The 21,763-nt window shown below is 47.3% G+C and overlaps 1 protein-coding gene across 5 annotated transcripts in view; it reads left to right on the top strand.

Moving 5' to 3' along the window:
• mid2 (midline 2) overlaps window positions 1-21,763 on the top strand; it is a 152,044-nt gene that overhangs the window by 61,478 nt on the left and 68,803 nt on the right. For all 5 annotated transcript variants that reach the window (XM_060062294.1, XM_060062296.1, XM_060062291.1 and 2 more), the window contains one exon: window positions 18,205-19,184. In XM_060062294.1, coding sequence (XP_059918277.1) covers window positions 18,261-19,184 — 924 coding nt within the window. In that variant the 5' untranslated portion in view covers window positions 18,205-18,260. The remainder of the gene's footprint in view (window positions 1-18,204; window positions 19,185-21,763) is intronic.

Genomic DNA, 21,763 nt, shown 5'->3' with positions numbered 1-21,763 from the left:
ATGTGTGGCTTATGGTTGTGGGTTTGGTTAATCTCCTTAGGTAATTGCTGTGTCACTGCGGCATGTCCGTGTGCGTTACAAAGCACCTCACCGCAGTTCACCTCAGTGGACTCACTCTGGTCAAGCCTTGATCTTGTTAAGTGTCGACCGTGCCAGTGTGTGCGTTAGTATGTGTGCAGGTTTTTTCTGGTGTTCCCGGTGGTGAACATCATAGGGCCGGTGCCGATTCAAAAGAGGAGACGTCCTCCCCCCCCCGGCCGTCTCCTGTCCCCAGCAGCCAGACGCCGTGCCTCAGACCAAGGCCTGCCGAGTGGCTCGCTCCTTGTAATGAACCATGTGTTCACATTATTGTTATTATTATCTTAATCGTTGCTATCAGCAGCCGCATGTGACGGGCACCTAGAGGGAGTGCGCCGCAGAGGAACGCCTTCTGTCGGAGGACTGGATGGCTGCTCTGGGTAATGGAATCCCCAGGACTGTGACTCTGCCGTTTGTCATCATGGAAACAGTGAAAACCCTTTGGTTCTGTTTGAGTGAGTGAGTGAGTGAGTGAGTGAGTGAGTGAGTGAGTGAGTGAGTGAGTGAGTGAGTGAGTGAGTGAGTGAGTGAGTGAGTGAGTGAGTGAGTGAGTGAGTGAGTGAGTGAGTGAGTGTAAATGGACTGCATTCATATAGCTCTTTTTTTTTTCAGTGGACAGTGGAAGCGCTTTACAATATATCATTCACCCATTCATACACACATTCACCCACTAGTAGTTCCACTTGCTCGTGATCGTGTTTGTGACCCATAGAAGTGTTTATCAAAGACTTGGGTTTTGGGGGCTCAGAACATGCTTTGATGCAGGCTGTGTTGCAGTCTTCCAATGTCGGAGATCTGCTTGCACCTTCATGGGAAGAAACAGAACAACGTGTGCACCGTTTTTCCTCTAAACCTCTGGGCTTGTGGTTAAGTGAGCTGATGATATATTTTTAGGTCGTTGGTTTGATGAAATAATCCGCCCATACATTCGACCAATCAGAATGGCTCTAGTAAATAAGCCCTCCAATACGAGACGTGCCCTTAGTGATGGATCCTCACGTAACTCCCCTGCTTTTTCCCCGTCCAAAGTGGAAAGACATGGCTGTTAAATCCATCGCCACTCAGCAGAACGCTGGCTTTTCTCAGCCAAAATAAGCTGCATCATTGGGTATTTTAAGGCAAAGGGATGAGGTTCTGCTGATATGTTGACTTTAATACCCTGAGCAGCTGGATTACCTATAATTCTCTCCTGAGACGCGTGGCTTTGTACAGTACACTAACACTTCATTCCGTAATGGCACCATAGAGTCCTTATAATCAGAGTATGCATGCAGTAGTCGCTCCTGCTCGTTTAAAACCCATTTCCCCCTGGGTATCAATCAATCATTTCTGATTCTGATCCAACAACATATCCCAGGACAAACTGTTCAAACCTGTGAGAGGTGCTTTGAGCAGAGTAGAGGGTGATACTGGTAGCTATCTGGCTCAGGGCCCACCTGCATGCTTTTGAATATGAAAATACACGTTTAGCCCATATCCCACTTTACTGTCCGTTCTGCCTCTCCGATCAGACGCTTGGCTAAACTGAATGTGTCCTATAATTATCTATTTTCTACCTTTTTTCTTCTCAAGTGGGGAACATAAATTATTCATCCAACTGTGTTTTTATAGCGCGGCAATGTACAGTTGGCCTCTGTGAAATTATTCATACAGCGGATCTAGTATTAATGGCAATGGTAATCATTGGATTGTGTGCATGCCGCTATGGGCCTGTATTGGGATACATGAGGGATTGGGCCCGCACCAGATCCATACGAAGGCTGAATGTAAGGTTGCCGGTGGAGAGTGAGTGATGGTGGATTGACCCTGACGTAATGGCTCCCTGCTCGGCCTTCCGCTCTTTAATTTGGCCGTTACAGTGATGGACACACAAACACGCACACACACAAAAACATGAACACACGCAGGCACGCACACAGACAAACATGCACACAAACACGCACACACACACAGACGGACACACACACACAGACACATACAAACACACATACAAACACACACACTGACACAGCGACTGTTGAAAGAAAGAGGCTCAACACTGAGTTGTAAAGTGCAGCTGGTCATGGCATCACATTTTAATCTAGGAATACTTTTGTTTGACCAAAAACAGCCCAGAATTAAATTTAACAGGCTTCAGTGTGTGTGTGTGTGTGTGTGTGTGTGTGTGTGTGTGTGTGTGTGTGTGTGTGTGTGTGTGTGTGTGTGTGTGTGTGTGTGTGTGTGTGTGTGTGTGTGTGTGTGTGTGTGTGTGTGTGTGTGTGTGTGTGTGAATAAGTGGGAGCCTGTGGGAGCCAGGAACATGACCTTACATCCATCAGAAGTTGGTTTCAGACTGGGACAGGTTGAGTTACACCCAGCTGGTCCACTGGCAGAGCTGTGTGATCAGGGCAGGGTTAGACGTGCAGACATCGCGTTCCTGGTGTGGGATCTTAAAACGTTTAAAACGTGGCAAACTGCCTGCCCATACTGAGACTGCTGTTTCAGGGTTTCTGAATCATGGCTTTTTTTCTTATGCTCAAATGAATTACTAGTTGATTTGTGTCATGGGGATGTTTGATAATGGGATAATGTTTAAATGAGATAACCTGAGCAACTGTGTGAATTCAAACAGGCCATTAATAATGGAGTACCCTAGATAGCCCACATGGTGGGTGAGTAGTTCCCGTGGAGCAGCTTGTGGAAACGGGGCTGCTAGGTCAACCGGCCGGCCGGTGGCGACAGCGCAGCCAGCCTCCCCAGGTCTCCGGAGAGGGCCCGGAGCCCCGCTCTTGGGCAAAAGGGACCAGCTGGGTTGGAAAGCCCCCCAAGCAAGGACAGACATACTGGGAGAGAGGACGGGAGTAAACAAACGTAACAAACCAGGACAGGAGTGCGGCGGTAGACAGGGTGCAGCCCAGGTCAGCCCCGCCCTCTGAGTCTCTTCTCCTCTTCGTCAATGATCTTCCCCTTGACTCGCTTCATTAGTCCTCTCTGCCTCACTATGGCGTCTCAGTGCATCTGGCAGGCTGATGGTAGCATGAAGAGTTGACGTAAATCGAATACTTTAAAGGGAGATTCACGACGAGGGGGTCGTCTGTGAGCCTCGTAAAGCGCAGATTGCCAACAACACGAGTAAAGCAAAGTGATGTCATTACAGTGGCTTGGCCGCAGGTGGGATGGCTTCCACAAAAGACACCACCCCATAATTCACGCAAACAGGTGGGCCGTTGAAATGGCCCATTTGTTGTGGTCTTTCATCCAAAAGTTTCTCGGCGGTTTAATTTCCTGGCCCAGGATTTAATTGGGCCGATAACTTGTGGAGTCTAACATTGCACCTGTTCCGACGTGGAGATATGTATTGTCCCTGTTCATAATAGGCTTTCCCTTTCATCCTTTCTATTGGCATCAGAGAGCTTGGCAATCCACTGGGATAATACAGTCAATGCTTTGTAGCTTGCTGGACACAATCTGACCCCCTAATACCCACCGCATTACCAGGAGAATGTTTAGCTCCATATCAGCAATTACATCTCACTTTGTAAAGTTAGAGTTGGATACCACCTCCGTCTTAACACGGCCTGCCTCCGGCCCAGACAGAGGCAGGCCGAGGGAGTCTGACTCTGCCTCCTAACAGCAGCAGCTTGGGGCGAGGGGGCCGCCAGCCTCCCACTGCGATAGTTAACAGCCAGCTGCCTGCATATGTCCCTGCAGAGGCACACGTGTTGCTCCATGATCTCACCTGCTGGCAGCCGGAGCATGTGGACCACGGCCCAGCTCTGTTGTCACACAGACCCACCCCAGGAGCCCTTCTCATGGGGAGAGTACACCGTCGCCAACGCTGAGGTGTCTGTGGTAAGGTGGGGAGTGAGGCGGTTTAAACCCTTCTCAGTATAATGCATATACGTTGAATGCACTTGAAGGGAAAGTGAACATTGTTGTATTTTTTTGTTCTTCCTTCACAGCCTTGCTAACATACTATCGGCATTGCTGAATCTAAACAGACCTGAGAACTTTTCTTGGCTAGAATCTCCTCCACTAATAGTAACTGAAATAAAGCTATAGATACATCTTGATGATCTACCTTATCAGTGCATTCTGCCAATAGCCAGCTAGCTATGAACGGTTTAAAAACAACAGCATATTAACATACGTAGACCTACGTACAGCCGGAGGTATCACATACTGAGACATTTGTGTTGTTGAGTGCCACAGAGTGCCACTAACCCTAGGTTTTTGCATTTGCTTCACAGTATTTGTTTAGAGTTCTCTTTATTTGACAAGAGCAGGTAGTTGATTTGGATAAGGATAGGCTTATGCAACGATGTGAAACATAAGGTAATGCAGTCATGAATGGAAAATAAGTTTGAGTGCCATACCTTTACAGCAATACATTTCAGGCTTTCAGGAAAGGTATTGTTTTAAAGTCATGACAGCAAAATGCCTTTCAAATACTGTTTACATGTTGTTGGTACATTTTTATGGATTTCTTTATTTAAAGTCGGTAGCTAATTGAATGCGTTTTAATGTCAGTTGAGTAGCAACAATCATTCACCTTCACAAAGTCTCTGTTTAATGTGGCAGGACCTGGGAATAGCTACTCTCCAAATGCTGTCGTGCGGGGCTGCTATTGTTAAACTAACAAGCTATTGATTTGTGTTGGCTCTGGTACTGGGGTTAGCGGTTATTAGGTTTGTTTGTTTGTTTGTGGGTTTACTGTTTGGAGCTCACCAGGCGGTTATTGGAAGTCTTTCAGAACGGCTTTAAGAGGCCTATTAGGTGATGGGAATTAACCGAATATCCAAGGCTCTCCCCGGGGCTTTCTGCCTGTTTATTGTCCAAGTTTGTTGGCTGGCAAGGATGAATGGTCATTAAGGGGTTAGGGTTAGAGTTGGTAACTCTAACCCTTTTTGGTCTTTAGTCCTTATCAGGTTAAATTGATTTCATTAACCATAGATACTCTGTAACTGTTCAACAGTCACATCATTCTTCCCTATAAGTGGAAACAAACTGACATTTATCAACATCACGATGACAATCTGACACGCACAAGAACACAAAACTAGGCTGTAAACAATTGTCATTTCAGCGTGTGGAAACCGGTAGTCCAATCAAAATACAGCCCAGGAAAACAATAGCTCAGGCCTACGTCAGGCCTTTTCTGAAGGAAATACCAGACCTAATGTGTCAGTATAAATAGAAGGCCGGGCCTTTGTAGAGCTGGGCGAGATAGTCGACGGGAACACCCCACCGACCCCTCCCCTCCCTGGGGTCACACACTGCAAGGTCTCGCACCCTGCACCCCTCCCTTCCTATATCTCTTTTTCTTTTGTCTTTTTATTTTCCCTTTTTGTTTTGCGGTTGGTTTCCCACTGTGTGATCTATTTTTGGGGACTCTCTCTCTCTCTCTCTCTCTCTCTCTCTCTCTCTCTCTCTCTCTTCCTTTCCACATATTGCGCACACACACACACACACACAGACACACAAAAACATACACACACACACACACACACACACACACACACATACACACATACACACATACACACAAACACACACACACACACACACACATGCAACCCCCTGCTCTCTTTTCTCGGTCGGTTTTCTCTCTGCCGCAACCTCCTGCTACGGATGACTGCGTGGCATAGTAACACTTTGCAAACACCTTCGTTCTTTATTTATACCCCAGTGCATCTCGTACGCTAGAAGAGGCCCACGGTCCCCACGGGCCAGGAAAACACTCCAGGAAAGTGTAAGCACCTTGACCCAAAGTCAAGGGAGTGGTGCCCGCGGCCAGGTCGCTCTGTGTGCTCAGGCCGCTCATACGGCTGTCTCAGGCCTGAACCAACCTCTCTAGGACTGATGCTCCATGCATGCAGTCCTACAGTGTCTTCTCATGTTGTCAAGTTATTTTATTAGTCAAACGCACAACATAACAGGCAAAGCAGTCCTAGCTGGCAATGAAATGTGGGATCCCATTTAGACTTTAAATGAGCTCTGAAATATACAGGCTTTAAAATATTGAAATGTCAATTTCAATCAAGCTATTTAACATTTGTCTGCCCCTGGCCCCCTGAACATAACGCAGGGCCACTAACTCACTGCCAGCTGTTTCAGAAACAATGGGGACAAGCTTCCCTCTGCAGTCAGGTTCACTCCCATGACAACTACTGGTCACTCTGGTCCCGGCCGGGGGGAGGGAGGAGAGGGAGAGGGAGAGAGAGAGAGAGAGAGAGAGAGAGAGAGAGAGAGAGAGACTAGCTGTCGTGTAATGGGACACAGCTTTGGTTGCAGTATTGACCCTGTCGTTTCGCCCCTCCACCGTGATCGATAAAGGCATTCTTGTAAGATATCGTTATTCGCTGATGCCATGTGAGAAACGGTCAAACGCTGCGGTTCTCGACGCGACAGGGTCTCACCGCGAGGTACCGTTTGACTCCACGTTTACCTCCGATTGGTTTAGCATTCTGAATCTCATCCTCAAACCTCTATTGAAGCTACATTCAGTTTAAATAATAATAATAAATTAAATTTATATAGCGCTTAATATGGTAAGACGCTTTACATATTGCCCTATCAAAACTAGTAGTAGTTTAGTTAGCAATGTGTCGTCAATCTTCATCTGGGAGGAAATTGTCTCCCTGACAGGTTTCTCCCAGTGTGGGTGTGAGTCTACTGGGTCTGGTGAAACGACCCTCTGTGAGTCACACACACCCAGAGCCCGGCCCAGCGTTTATGGAGCCTAGATTGCTTTTTCATAGGCTTTGGAGAACATTTGCATATTTATAGAAAATTTCAGTAAAAGGTAGGCTGTTAACTTGGCCTGTGATTCACATACATGCAGAAACATAGGAACACACAGGCACACGCACAGACACACACACACACACACCCATGGCAGGGTGAAAGTCGCAACAAATTTGAAGCTGAATCAGTGTCAGCTGTCAACACAAGCTAGTTTGTTTACCGCAGTGCAAGACAAAGGGATTAGCTCAATTGTGTAGTGTGTGTGTGTGTGTGTGTGTGTGTGTGTTTTTTCTCAGTATAATCTATTTATTTTATGCCGTTACGCATTCATCACCGCCTCCACGGGAATTGTTATTTTTGACACCAATACAAAGATTACTTCCACGGGATTCTGATTGGATTACACTTCGCATTGCTTACTTGTAAACAAGGTTCATGACCTCTGTTAAAATGGTCACAACATAAACAATACATCTCTTTTATGAATAGCTTCAATTCTGACAACCACAGCATTGGAAGAGGAGACCGCAGGAAGTATCAAAGTAAGGGTGCAAGAAACATGCCAAGTGAATGGTGAACCAGGCAATAATTTGATGTTCCCCTCAGATCTTCATGTCATCAATCCTTTTGTACCGCAAGCTCTCTGAGTCCAATACCAGGATAATGGGTCCAGTGGGGCCATGTCTGGCCCTTTATATCTGGCATTGTGTGTGTGTGTGTGTGTGTGTGTGTGTGTGTGTGTGTGTGTGTGTGTGTGTGTGTGTGTGTGTGTGTGTGTGTGTGTGTGTGTGCTGTTTCGAGGCTTGTTAGTGGACTCTACCCAATGTGCTTGCTGATTGGACAAGACAACATCAAAATCGAATAGCACCAACTAGAGCACCCGATGGCCTGCACAGCTGTGACTTCTAAATGCAACACATTAGAGGACTGCAGCGGCCCAGATGTGGAGCATGCAGCTGATATTACGAGCTGATGAGGATAATCGGGTGAACATGAGATGGTTTGTGTTATCCCAATTAGAGAAGGAGGGATTCGGTTATTTTCTGTATGAATTGTCAAACGGCCAGCACACAGCTTGCCTTGTATGTATGTACTTAAATGTAGGCTTGGCCACACACACACACACACGCACGCACGCACGCACGCACGCACAAACACACACACACACACACACACACACACACACACACACACACACACACACTAGTAAATGGACACAAACTAATCAGATGTTTATACACTCAGAACAATACTTTGTTTAAGCTTATAGACAGAAAATCCATCTGAATAATAAGAAAAACCCAAAGAATGCTGAGAAGAATTTGACGTGATAGAAATCCAATTTAAATGGAAGCAGACAGAAGAGCATCCACTTCGCACAATGTGACACAAAGTGTGATGAGAGCGAGCACCGTCACATGCAGAAAAAGCACTGCATCCTCCCTAATTCTTTGCACCATCTTGGATTTTCCTATCATTGGATTGTTCTTGTGTGAGGACAATGTTCCATCGTTGCCTTGATATGCACACAGAGAGGTTGCCAGGTAGCCATCACCTCTCCCAAATGTTATTTTTTTATCAATTATCTCAGGAGCGGAATCCCGTTCCTGGGAACAGGATGTGCAGCTCGCAGTAAAGAGGAATGGCAAAGTCATGACTGTCTATCCTTTTGCTGATATTTTCCCCGCTTTATTAATGCTGCACACACACCTCTGTTCATTAGTGGGTACAAGTAAAAGCCTACATTATTGAATGCTTTCTAAGTAATATGCATGTTTTTGCATTGCATTAACCAGTGGCATTTATATTCTGATGGAGTACTCTTCATCATTCATTGGATTTTCACAGTGCAGTCAATATGATTTATCACAACCAAAACCAGCCTCTATCTCTCCCTCAAAGGAACATTCCACACAATCTTTATTTTTATTTTTTTATGTGACTAAATCGAATATTGTCCCTGAATACTGGACCTATCTGTTCAGGCTGAGACAACACATTGTGAGCTTTGGACAGCTGCACTAACGCTTGTACTGTAGCACGTTGGCCAGTGAGCTGAGCTAAACAGGAAGCGGAAACTGTCCGCTGGCCTCATTACTGTTTTCCTTCTATGAATAGCATCACATGATGAATCCGACCCGCGTCGAGGGGGGTGGCCGCGGAGGCCCGGCGTGGGAAACAGATCTGGAAATAAAGACGAGGAAGAAGGTGGTGGTGGAGGCTGGAACAGAGAAGTGAAGAGGGAAAGAATGAGTGGGAGTGAAAGCGAACAAGGGAGGGAGTGGGGGCAACATCAAGAAAAAAGAAAAGCTCAGACCAGTCGGACATATGTTGGAAGAAAACAACCATTTCATCCCCCATAGCAACTCCATAACAGACATATGGCCTTTGTCTGGGGATTGGCACGGAAATGCGACATGACAAGTTTAATTCGCAACCTTATCCCTGTTACATAATTATGTGTTGGGGTTAGTGTTGGGCTCTGGTCAGCTGAAGGGACCTGGGTCCTGGATGCTACTGTTGGTTTCTAAAACCATGGACAAGTGGAGTCATGAACCTCCTGACGTCTGGCTAGACTCCACGCTGCCTGGGTTTGACATATCGTTGGGGCCCGGGGGCATCTTTAACCTCCCGACTTTAAGTGGTTTGTCCTCTAAAAGTCTCCGTGCCCCGGAGCTCCGGCTGAACACACTCAGCACAATATCCCAGTTATTCTTGGTGGTTGGTTAACATTTGTTTGAGATGATCAGGAAAAAATGCTATGTTATGACCGCCAGGGATGTAAAAAAGGAGGTTTCTTTGGTTGGTAATGAAGGCATCCATGTCGAAATGATATATCCTGATGGTTGATTGGGAGTTATTTTAGAGCAGTGTACCGTTGATTAGTACATGGGCCTCGCCAGAACGGGTCCAGGTCTATATATTTACTAGCAGGGCTCAAACAAGCTGACCATTCACCGCAGGGATCGTTTTCACTCCACTCCATAAAACCATGAATGAAACCTACTCATTTAAACTTGGCTATTACAGACTGCGAAGGAAAGAGAAAAAGAGAGTGGGTGAGAAATATAGTGCGAAAGAAACCAAACACTTCGACGCAGCTTTGCTGCTCTGTATAATTTATTTCCATCCGCCAATTTCAAGTTTCATTTACTTATTTATTTCCTTTGCCTTGGGAACCGATTACCAAATATGCTGGTTGTGTTTAATTAGGCTGTTCAACCGTTTCTTTGTTAGGTCTTTCTGAAGCTATTTGACCCACAGATTGGTGCGTTACAGAACGCCCGCAGCAACAGACTGATGGTGAGCAGAGCGTAGCGGCCAACGTGCGTCTCGCTTCGCTCTACCGCCAGCCAGCCCACTGGGACGAATCAGCCTGTTGAGTACACCGGAACAAAGTGGGCCTTTCGCTTTGACCTCTCGTATAGCTGTCGCTAAGCTACCTGTTAGCCCGCACTCTCTCCTTGCTCACACTTAAGAAGTGCCTGATTACGATTTGCACTTGGCAGCAGCAGCAGTCATGTTCTGAATGACCTCAATCACAACAACTGCTGGCATCGTTCAATAGCAGTTCCTATCCTCTTGGACTTGTGTTGTTGCGGTTGTATTTGTCTTTAGTCTCCGACAACCCAAGGACTGCCAAGGTTGCCGCTGTTCTATTTATCGTCCGCTGGCTCGACTTTTCTAATCCCTTGCTCTTTTTTGTGCGCAGCGATAAGCCCGTGATTGGCAGCCTGTGTGTGTGTGCATGTGTGTATCTGTCTGTTCACATGGACTCGAGATGTGAATTATGCAATGGTGTTAGTTCTTTTCCTTGGCGAGCGTTGGCCCGCGTGTTCATATGATGTCAGCGCTGCTTAGCGCCGGGCTCCGGCTCCCGCTGCATACAACAGTTTTCTGCTCGGCGCGGGCCGGCTTTGATCAGGCTCCAACATCTGCCTCTGGTTGGGCCTGGGCTGCATACCCCGCATATTGTTGGAATGAATGGCATTCCCAAGCCTGCTGACATGGAAACCCAAGACCGCTTGTTGAGGTTTGACTTCCTGTTGAAAAATGGGATGTTTCCCTTTTATGCGTCAATAATAATTCAGCCAGAAGTGCTCGCCATTTCTTTCTGTCACGTCAATGCTAGGAGAATGTTCAGAGTTAACCTCAAGGAGGTAAGAAGCTGATGGCAATGTCAAATGTTTCCTCTACTTAACATACTGAAGCCTCACAGAGTCACGCTGGGACATAGCTGAGTGCGACTGACTTACCTTCCAGAAAGAGTTTCGTGGTGCAGTCCTAGTCTGGTCTTTAAGATCTTTAAGCCCGAGAGAGTAGAGGATAGACACAAGCATTATATCAACATAATTATGGGGTGACTCTGGTACATGGTCAGTTTCATGTTCTGTTCATCAGAGACTAAACTGTAACAACACTCTTTTACTGCATCTGTTGATGATGATTTAATGCAACATAAGTTCACCTCAGGAAATGACCAGAAAAGTAACTTGGTTGGTAAAACTCGGCCATGCAAGGAAGAGCCATTTTATTGCCAACACTGGCTACAGCTAGTTTCTACAAGATCCATCAGCATCTCTCATGGTAACATCTCCCACACATGTTCTGGACAATATGTTTGGCTTAATGGCTTCAATGGAATACTAATAGTCTTCATCCAGGCTTTTTGAAAGTGCTAGAATATTATCTGCTGAACATGACTGGATCTCTCTTCAATTGAGCAGTTTGAGCTGTTGTTGAGCTTCTTTGCCATTAGACCACAAACAACCCTTGTTTGCTCATGAGGGACGAGCCTTTGAAGATCAATGGGCACCGGTCAACACGCCCTGTGATGCCTGTTGCCACAGCTTACCTGGAACAAGTTAGCCTCAACAGGTGAAGTTATTCTCCCATTTGAGTCATTTCAGGATTTAGAAGCATTCAGGACTAGGAAGGAAAATGGGCATGATCATTCAACGAGAGAGAGAGAGAGAGAGAGAGAGAGAGAGAGAGAGAGAGAGAGAGAGAGAGAGAGAGAGAGAGAGAGAGAGAGAGAGAGAGAGAGAGAGAGAGAGAGAGAGAGAGAGAGAGAGAGAGAGAGAGAGAGAGAGAGAGAGAGAGAGAGAGAGAGAGAGAGAGAGAGAGAGAGGGAGGGAGGGAGGGAGGGAGGGAGAGGGAGACAAGATAGAGAGACTCAACATTAACACTGGCCCACGGTCCAGTCCCTCGGTGGAAACAAAAATATTCGTGTCCCAGGTTTGTTTACTTGCTTGTGGTTTGGGTCAGGCAGTGGTTGGCATGTGACTCTCATTCTGACAGACTCAGGCAGACACAGACTTTCCACACCGTCATCAGGTTTCGGCCGTGTATCGGCCATAAATACAATCCAGGGGGGGAGAGATTGTGTGTTTTTTACAAGCAGATTGTACCCATTGTTTGAGCAAGGCTGGTCATTGTGCCAGAAAGGCTATTCTCTGCCACTGACGCACAATTTAACTGCAAACGCTGATAACCTTGTCTGTGTGTACGTGTGTGTGAGTGTACACTACACCCAAATACAAGACCAAACACTCTGTCTCTCCTGTTTACATTAACAAACCAATTAGCCCACGTTCCTGGTTTGGTTTGTTCCTGATAATGGAACAAACCAAATTAAGTCCATATTGATAACAGCTTTAATGCACATAGATTTCGTTTCATGATTGAAAGCTTCCTGACTGAGAGGGAGCAGTCAGTGCTGCCTGGGCTGTTTCTCGTCAGGGCTGAGGACGTTAAAGAAGTCTGCATGTGGATACCTGTATCTGACAGCTGCCCAGGCCCATTACCGTCTCCCTGAGATCCCGGCTTCCTGTGAAGAGGAGCATTCCTCACATCCTCCAGCTGGCGGGCCTGTGTGTTTGCGCTGATACTCGTTAAATAAAGTCTGATACTTTGATCTCTAGCTTTGCGTCAACCCAAACAGTATTGTTAGCTTGTTTGTGTCTTGTATTTGCGTGCTGAATGCGTCCAGGTGAACACATCGCAGTGTGAGGCGTCTCTCTGTGCCCACACTGTGGGCGTGCTGACAGCCACCGTCGCCTCCTCAAGCCAAGGACTTGAATTGCAATGATTTGAATAATTTCTCTGACTATTTCTTGATCGTATTTCACCAAAGCCCCAGCCCTAGAGGAGCAGTTGGTTCGCTAATCAACCACAAAATATAACCGCCATCGCCTCTGAGCACAAAACCTGTTTGTGTCTCTGTGTGTTGTGTCTGTGTATGCTGTTTGTGTGTTTGTGTGCGTTAATATTTGTATAAGCTTGCTGAGGTACTGTTGAGGTTTTCTTTTTAATGCATGTCTTTTTTTGCTGTGTGTGAGCTGTTTTCCGAGCCAGGGGGGGACACTTCACCTGAACCAAAGTGACAGCTAAGAAGACTAGACAGTAAAGGAGTCTGTTTCTTTATGCGTGTAAATATGGCCTTTTATGTACTTTGTGTACATTATGTGTATGTTTGCGTGTGTGCGCTTGCAGATACTTGTGGTTACCTCTGTAACCTGTGTAGTCAAAACAGGAGTGTATTTTTTTCCGGATGATGTCACTCCCATCAAAGCGAGCTACATATTAGTCTTTACTGTAACGATGTATTTGTTAAGCGGCTCCTTCTATCTGTAGCGACTCGAGGGGAAGGCAGACGTGTCATTAAATAGGAACCGTCACGCTCGGCTATTTTCTAATATCGGGGCACAGCTTCATACGTGTGTTCTGAAAATGTTGTGGTCCGCAACATCCACTCTTGTTCCAAGGTAAAAAAAAGGCGGGAATCATTAATTAACTCAAATGTCGGAACAATGATGTCAATAGACCGACCTTTCTGTGTTTTTATCGCGGAATAGACACCGCTTCCCCCTTAAGAGCGAGTAGCGGCATCAGGCATCTTGTTTGTCGAACATCAAACCCAGAGCCTTCGTGTTCAAATGAGACACAAACAACGACTCGCTGCCACACTCTGACACCGCTGGGTGTGTGTTGATGCTGCGTGACACTGTGTGCGCTAATTACCACAACACAACACACTGTATTAACCCAGGCTGTGACAGACACGCACAAACGTCTGCTCTGTCCGGTGCGGGGCCCGCGCAGTGAGGGGTCAGGGCCGAGGGCCCAGTCAGAGGCCCCTCAGACCTGACCTTTGTAGAGCCCAGACTCAGTGGTTCTCGATGCGGTCAGACCTAACCTTTTAGGCATTTAGCTGTTCATTTCTGCAGAGCTGCTGCTGTCTTCGCCTGCAAGCAACTCTTGTTTGTCTCTTGTTCTGACTTGTTTAAGGGTTCTCCAGTTAAAGCATTCATTATTATATAGGCATTTATAATATCTATTTATATCATGATACTTTCTGTGTTATATTTAAAGATCACAATAATTTATATAGATTCAGGTGTAGAATCCAAATGAGGCTATTTACATTGTATATAGTAATTTAACAATTATCTGAGACTTTCGGTCCGTGCCTCTGTCGACCTGTCTCTCTGTCTGTTTGTCTCTTTGTCCCTCTGTCTCTCTATCTGTCTATCTCTCTCTGTCCGTCTGTCCGTCTGTCTGTGTCCAGCCTTTGGTTTTCTCGACAACGTACATCCGATGGCCTTCACACTTGGCGGGTGTACTGCGAGGAGCTGAGGGCAGCAGGGCAGAGTGTGAAGTAGTTCAGATGAGCGGTTCTCCAGAAAGCTGCAGGCAGTGATACTGGAGGCCAAGCAGTCGGCACGATTTAAACATTCCCGTTTTAGTCAGATTAAAATGTAATTCAATAATCCACAGTTCATCTTAATATAATGAACAGCACACCATAATGTATTGCAATTTGAATCGCAAATTAATTATATTGTATCATATCCCATTTGTGGTAATGCAATTTTAAGGATAATATGGAATTACCTCCAGACAGTGAGGCAGTTTGCATCATAATCTGTGCTCTCAGGCCGATGTGAGCTGAAAAGGTCAGATGTTGAACTCAGGAAGACCCCTGCTCCTCAGCTGGGTACTGATGGGTGCCACAGTGTTATGAGTAGACTCCATGTGATCTGATGAGCGGGTGATCTTTCCTGATCTTATTACCAGCCGACCGTACTGAATATGGGCCTTGTTTCCTCCGTGTGACACCATCGTGTCCCAACTGTGATAGTCATACGGCTAGCACTTTAGTTCCTTCTCTCTCTCTCTCTCTCTCTGTCTCTGTCTCTGTCTCTGTCTCTGTCTCTGTCTCTGTCTCTCTCTCTCTCTCTCTCTCTCTCTCTCTCTCTCTCTCTCTCTCTCTCTCTCTCTCATACCCTCTCTCTCTTTTTTTCAGGCGAGTCATTTCATACTTCCTGATTTTATCTATTGATTTTCCAACAAATTGTTTTGCTTATCTTAGATTATTATTTAGAGGTCTGAGTGACAAATGGTGGGGTGGTGGATGAGTTATTATTAATAGAGTCGTTATCGTCTGTATATATTATACCTCAGCATTAATCGCGAGCGACATCTGATAAGAACAGAGGCCGAGGTGAATGTCGCTGAAGGGCGTCGGGCACCCTGTAAAAGAGTGAAAGAGTGATGACGCTGAAGTTGGCATCCGATTCGGAGCATCCGATTCGTCAGTTAAGGAAAAGTTAAGGGATTCTTAACGAGCGGCATGGAGCGACTAATTCTTCGTTGTTTAATTTCTTCAGTCGCGGTAAAGCCGCTTTAATTGGTCTAGAGATTATCTAAGAGAGTCTAAACAGTCTTTAAAAAACAGTTTACAATTTATGTAACCTTTATTTGATTAATTTAAATACCAAAAAGGGGAGATATCCCTGCTTTTTTTGCATCTGGACCATCTTAGAACTGGTCCTTATTGAAAACCACTACACCTAGACTCTTCAAATCTGGACTAGATTATCACAGTGAGGCTATACATTATATACACAAATCTGAAACTATGTTTTATATAATGTATAGCCTCACTGTGATAATCTAGTCCAGATTTGAAGAGTGTAGGTGTAGTGGTTTTCAATTAGGACCAGTTCTAATGTGGCCTGGACCACAAAAAAGCGTTGAAATGTGTCTTTACTGCATTTTCACAAATAGGCAAAAGGTTTCACAAATCTGAAACTATGTTTTATATGATGTATAGCCTCACTGTGATAATTTAGTCCAGATTTGAAGAGTCTAGGTGTAGTGGTTTTCAATCAGGACCAGTTCTAAGATGGTCCAGATGCAAAAAAAGCAGGGAAATCTCCCATTTTTGGCATTTAAGCGAATCAAATAAAGGTTATATCAATTGTAAACTGTGTTTTAAAGACTGTTTAGACTCTCTTAGATAATCTAGACCAATTAATGCGGCTTTACCGCGACTGAAGAAGTTAAACAACGAAGAATCAGTCGCTCCATGCCGCTCGTTAAGAATCGCTTAACCTTTTCCTTAACTGCCGAATCGGATGCTGCGAATCGGATGCCAGCTTCAGCGTCGTGAAAGAGTGTGCACGGGAGGGTGAGAGACGTCGTTTAAGAAAGTAAAAAAGACAGAGCACTCTTTTTGTTGGTTTATACTCACTTACTGCATACTTTAGTTCTTACTGCCCTTATAGCTGTGTTTCCTCTGCTATTGTTAACTTTACCGGCCGTTGCTTCGGGAGACAACTTGCTGTTTATCCAGCGGTGGCCTGTAATTAACATCATCAACACTGTCCCTGATTGGACGGTCAGGTCCTCAACTACAGCACAGTCCCTGATTGGCCCAGAATCCATCGTTATTTCAGGACATCGTGTCGGGGGGGCGGCTAGAGATCCAGACTGATGAGGTCATGTGATCAGTTAGGTCTCCAGGTGTAAACCCACCTCCAAATACTCGGCTTCGAACGCTCAGCACTAGCAGGTGGCGGCACAAGGCAGAAGGCAGCTGCCTCGGACGACTCTGCATGCTGCCCAGCTCTGATCTCATGAATGGATACATCCATTCAAGCTCAGAATACAACAGTAGAGCAGGTTACTAATCTGACCGCCGCGGTACAAAGAGAGGGAACTTGTTTTTCTTGACTTCTAAGTGAAGGGGATGGAGGTGGCTGGAATGACAAAACCTTGTGACTATTGTTGTTGTATGTGATATTATCTTGTCCATTGAGCCAGGACTATAGATAGGAATTTCGGTTATGATCTGAATATGTGACAACATCATTGTTTCTAATCCCTCCTGCCTTGATTCAGTGTTCCTAGCGTTAAAGAGCTGTATCCCTTCATAGTTTATCGTTAGCACAGACAGCCTGGGGTCACTCGGTTTGTTCGGCACGGCAAGATATGTTTCTTCTCAGGGATGAAAACAGAAATGACCAGGCCTCAGCTGGCCGTCACAAACCGCCTCTGGGTTATTGGTCATTTCCCGAGCCATTGGTTTTAAGGCCAGGCCAGAGGGCAGGGGTGGCAGCTCGATAAATAAATATATATATATATATATATATATATATATATATATATATATATATATATATAAACCCCTGGAGAAGGCGGAGCAGTTCGATGAACCCCATTGATCCCTGTAAGAACTGAGCTGGCAGAGCTCAGCCCCAGAGTAACGTATCAATTAGCATTAGCATCAGGACACCCCTTTGATGAAGTTTCTATCAATTCAAGATATCCGCACTTATGTAAATGGATCAAAAAGGCTTCTTAGAATTTATGAAGTGGTTAAAAGAAACAGTGTGTGTACCGAGGGTAGAGATGATGAGTTGGAGGCGGAGGGCGACGGCAGGCAGTGGTAACACCGACGAGGAACCAAGGGAGATGAACTCAGTCTAAACCCTCAGACACAAACCTTAACCTGGATCTCTAATGTCCCGACTGTCATCAGACCGTCAATGAGGAGGGCAATAGTACTGTATATTTCATAACCAATCAGCACTGTGCATATTCATGAGAAGTCTTTGAGGTTACAATCAGTGTTCTGTTCTCGATGAAGGCTTGTCTCTCTTCATCTCAGTTGTCTTCATCCATCATTTACCTCCCATTGTCATGAATGCTTGCTGTATGAGCATGGATTGTGTTGAGATACAGGGCTCAAGCCACGCATCATACAGGCTGGGAAACCCCTGAGGCTGCAAGGATAATTTATATTTGTGTCTGTGTCTGTGTTTGTGTGTGCGTGTGCGTGTGCGTGTGCGTGTGTGTGTGTGCGTGTGTGTGTGTGTGTAGGTGATTAGTGTCATCCTCTCTGGGTTTGTGACGGGGCCAGTGTTCGTTACCTGAAGCCTGCGTCTCGTGACCGATTAAAGTTAATGAATGAGGAGTCCGGCGAGTAAACAGAAACCAGCCGAATGCTTCCTGTCCTATTTAATCCTGGTGCTCTTCAATTAGCGGCTAATGGTCTGATTGCTATTTCCTCTCCTGTGCCTCCCTCCCCACTTTCACCTCCCCCGTATGCAGGTGAGTGTCCGGCCTCTGCGGGATTGGATGTCGCCCCTGGGTCGGTCCGACTGAAGATGGAAACACTGGAGTCTGAGCTGACCTGCCCGATCTGCCTAGAGTTGTTTGAGGACCCCCTGCTGCTGCCCTGCGCCCACAGCCTGTGCTTCAACTGCGCCCACCGCATCCTGGTGTCCCACTGCTCCACCAGCAAGCCCCTGGAGTCCATCTCGGCCTTCCAGTGCCCCACCTGTCGCTACGTCATCACCCTGAACCACCGCGGGCTGGAGGGCCTCAAGCGCAATGTGACGCTGCAGAACATTATCGACCGCTTCCAGAAGGCCTCGCTCAGCGGGCCCAGCTCCCCCAGCGAGAGTCGCCGTCTGCAGCAGCCGCAGCGGCCGTTCAGCGGCATCATTAGCGGCACCATCAGCTCCGTCGGAGGCGGAGGAGGGGGGGGCGGGGGCGGCGGGGGCGGAGGGGGGAGCAGCGGCGGCGGCAGCAGCAGCTCCCGCGGCAGCCCGGCGTCCTCCGGCCACTCCCACTCCCACGGCCACGCCATCAACCACACCCTCAACGCCAACAACCACCACCACAGCCCCGCCCAGCCGCCGCCGCCCCAGCTGCCGCCCCCCAGCGGCCAGCAGCTGCACCACACCGCCACCGCCATGGAGCCGGCGGCGCCGCGCGTCAGCTGCCAGTTCTGCGAGCAGGACCCGCCGCGCGAGGCGGTGAAGACGTGCGTGACGTGCGAGGTGTCGTACTGCGACCGCTGCCTGCGCGCCACGCACCCCAACAAGAAGCCCTTCACCAGCCACCGCCTGGTGGAGCCCGTGCCCGACACGCACCTGCGCGGCCTCACCTGCCTGGAGCACGAGAAGGAGAAGGTGAACATGTACTGCCTGGTGGACGACCAGCTCATCTGCGCCCTCTGCAAGCTGGTGGGCCGGCACCGGGACCACCAGGTCACCTCCATCACCGAGCGCTTCGACAAGCTCAAGGTCAGCCGCCGTCCCTTCTTTGTTTTGGTTTTCTTTCTGGTTTACCTATGTTAAGCAGACCTATGTTGATCTGTCTGCGTTTTTAAAGCCTGAGGTGAGGCCAACAGCGGGCAGGGGTCGCCCCGGAGGTAGGGTAGGAACGTGGAGGAGGAGCGCTTCCTTCGAAGCCTCATGGAATCATGTCTGCAACATTACCCTTTCTTTTTGTGTTTAGTTTGTTGTCGCTGGCAAAATGTTATTTTCCCTGTTTGCTATTTGTCAGACATGATAAAGCTCTTCTTTAATCCATCCATCCACGATCAACTCTGTGCAAATGTTATTCACTTCACTTTTGTTGACTGAGCTTTCGGAAAGCAGTGGCTCCCACACAGCGCAAGCCTGCCAGTCTTTGTTCAGTTCTCTGACAGCAACGCACAGCCAAGAGAGGGAGAGGGAGGGAGAGAGAGAGAGAGAGATCACAGTGCTTACAGTGTGTGGGTAGCAGGCAGAGAGAGAGGGTTAGAAAGGAGAGCGGGGGGGGGCAGAGAGGGAGAGAGAGAGTCAGGGAGAGGGTGACCAATAGAGAGAGCCCGTCATTATAATAGTAGATGAGGTGGCATTCCCAGAGCTTCAAACCCGCTCAAAAGAAATGCACTGCTGATTCAGGCCAAAAAACAACAGAGAGAGAGAGAGAGAGAGAGAGAGAGAGAGAGAGAGAGAGAGAGAGAGAGAGAGAGAGAGAGAGAGAGAGAGCGAGAGCACTATTCCACACACAGTAGAGAACCTAAGAGGAGCTAGCTAACATTTGCTGGACTAAAAGCTGTCATTATTCACTAAAGCGTGTGATGACAACATACCGTGTGGGTACAGTTGTGTGTGTGCTTCTGAGTTCTGGGCCCCCCACTGTTAACTAACAAAAGCCGAGCTGAATGCTTCGTGTGGCGATGTGGTCATCCTTTCTAAATGCATTTAAACTATTTGTTAGAATAAGTCTAAAGGAATGGACGACGTCCGCAGCCCTGGTTGAGTATTGAGGTTTTACTCAGAAGATTAAGTTAACCCATTAAATATAACCTAGATACCTTCTCAGTGCTGCCTCATCACCAAAGTTTAGTATACGCTGTGTTCGATATCAGCGTGTTTCTTAGCTGTTCGTATAGACACTGTGTTGTGTATTTTCGTTGTAGTAGTAATTCTTGAAGGGAAAATCAAGACAGCTTGACAGGTTGGATCAGAGGGTCGAATAGATGGTTTATTACAGGATGTCATACAGTAAGGTACAGACTTAGGTAGAATAGTCTTAGTGTAGGTTTGTTTGGCTGTTGATGCCTCTTCTCTCCGAACCAAAGGTTCAGGGTGAGTTTTATACTAAGGAAAGCCTCAATCCAAAAATAACAGTTTCAGAGTCTCTTTTGTGCGATACCTTTCGTTTAAGGCACGAAACGACAAAAAACACACAACAACCAAAGAGATGACTCACTTCCTGTCCCCATGCTTTGTGGCTGTGAGCACGGCCCGGCCTCGACTTCACACAACGGCCGACAGGAGCAAGCAAGTCGCCTGAGCGGGTGCTGGTGGGTTTGCATCCCAATAGCTTCTCCTGAGAGGAGGGTAGCGTGCACCCCTGGGCTCGGCTGGTCCAACAGACGTCCCAGGACGTCGCTTAGAGTCTTTGTTTTGTTGTTTTGTCTTTGCTTTTGGTTACAAAGTAAAGTTGTGGTTTCACCATTAGGGTTTCATGTTATTACAATTTGATGGCACATAAAGCACAGGAGGGGGTAGGGGTTTGGGGAGGGGGGAGAACAAAATGGAGGCAGTGCCTGAAAACTGAGGCTCCAATTTTCCGTATCGGATATGTAATATGTTCATAGAGACTCATGTGGCTTCCCAGTGGCTTTCATTTGAAAATCCAAGTCAGCTCTGCTGGCATGATCTGCCAACTTGCTTACACACACTCACACACACACTCTTACACTCACACACACTCTTACACACACTCATACACACATTCTCTTACACACACACACACACACACACACACACACACACACACACACACACACACACACACACACACACACACACACACACACACATGTACACACAAAATCGTACACTACACACACACATACAAACACACACACAACCCACCCTCAACCTGCTTCAGTCCCAGCATGCCTTGCAGCTGACTTTGGGTCATTTTATTTGGACGCTCCACAGGCAGAGACGAGGGTAGTGGTGTCCCTCAGTGAGCCGGGAGTCCAGCTCATCTCACCAGCAGTGGCCAGGTCCACAGAATGAGTGTGTTGTACATTGCTATAGACTGATGAAGCGGATTCAGAGCAGTGTACCGGATAGGTAGAGGGGTGGAGGGGGAGAGGGGGAGACGGGTGGGGGGGTGGGGGGGTGAGGGGTAGAGGGGTGAGGGGTAGAGGGGTGGAGGGGTGGAGGGGTAGAGGGGTGGAGGGGTAGGGGGGTGGAGGGGTAGGGGGGTGGAGGGGTAGAGGGGTGGAGGGGTAGAGGGGTGGAGGGGTAGGGGGGTGGAGGGGTAGAGGGGTGGAGGGGTGGAGGGGTAGAGGGGTGGAGGGGTAGAGGGGTGG

This window comes from Gadus macrocephalus, chromosome 10 (assembly GCF_031168955.1).
Source record: "Gadus macrocephalus chromosome 10, ASM3116895v1".
Taxonomy (NCBI): Eukaryota; Metazoa; Chordata; class Actinopteri; order Gadiformes; family Gadidae; genus Gadus; species Gadus macrocephalus.
This window is presented reverse-complemented; position numbering and strand designations above follow the sequence as displayed.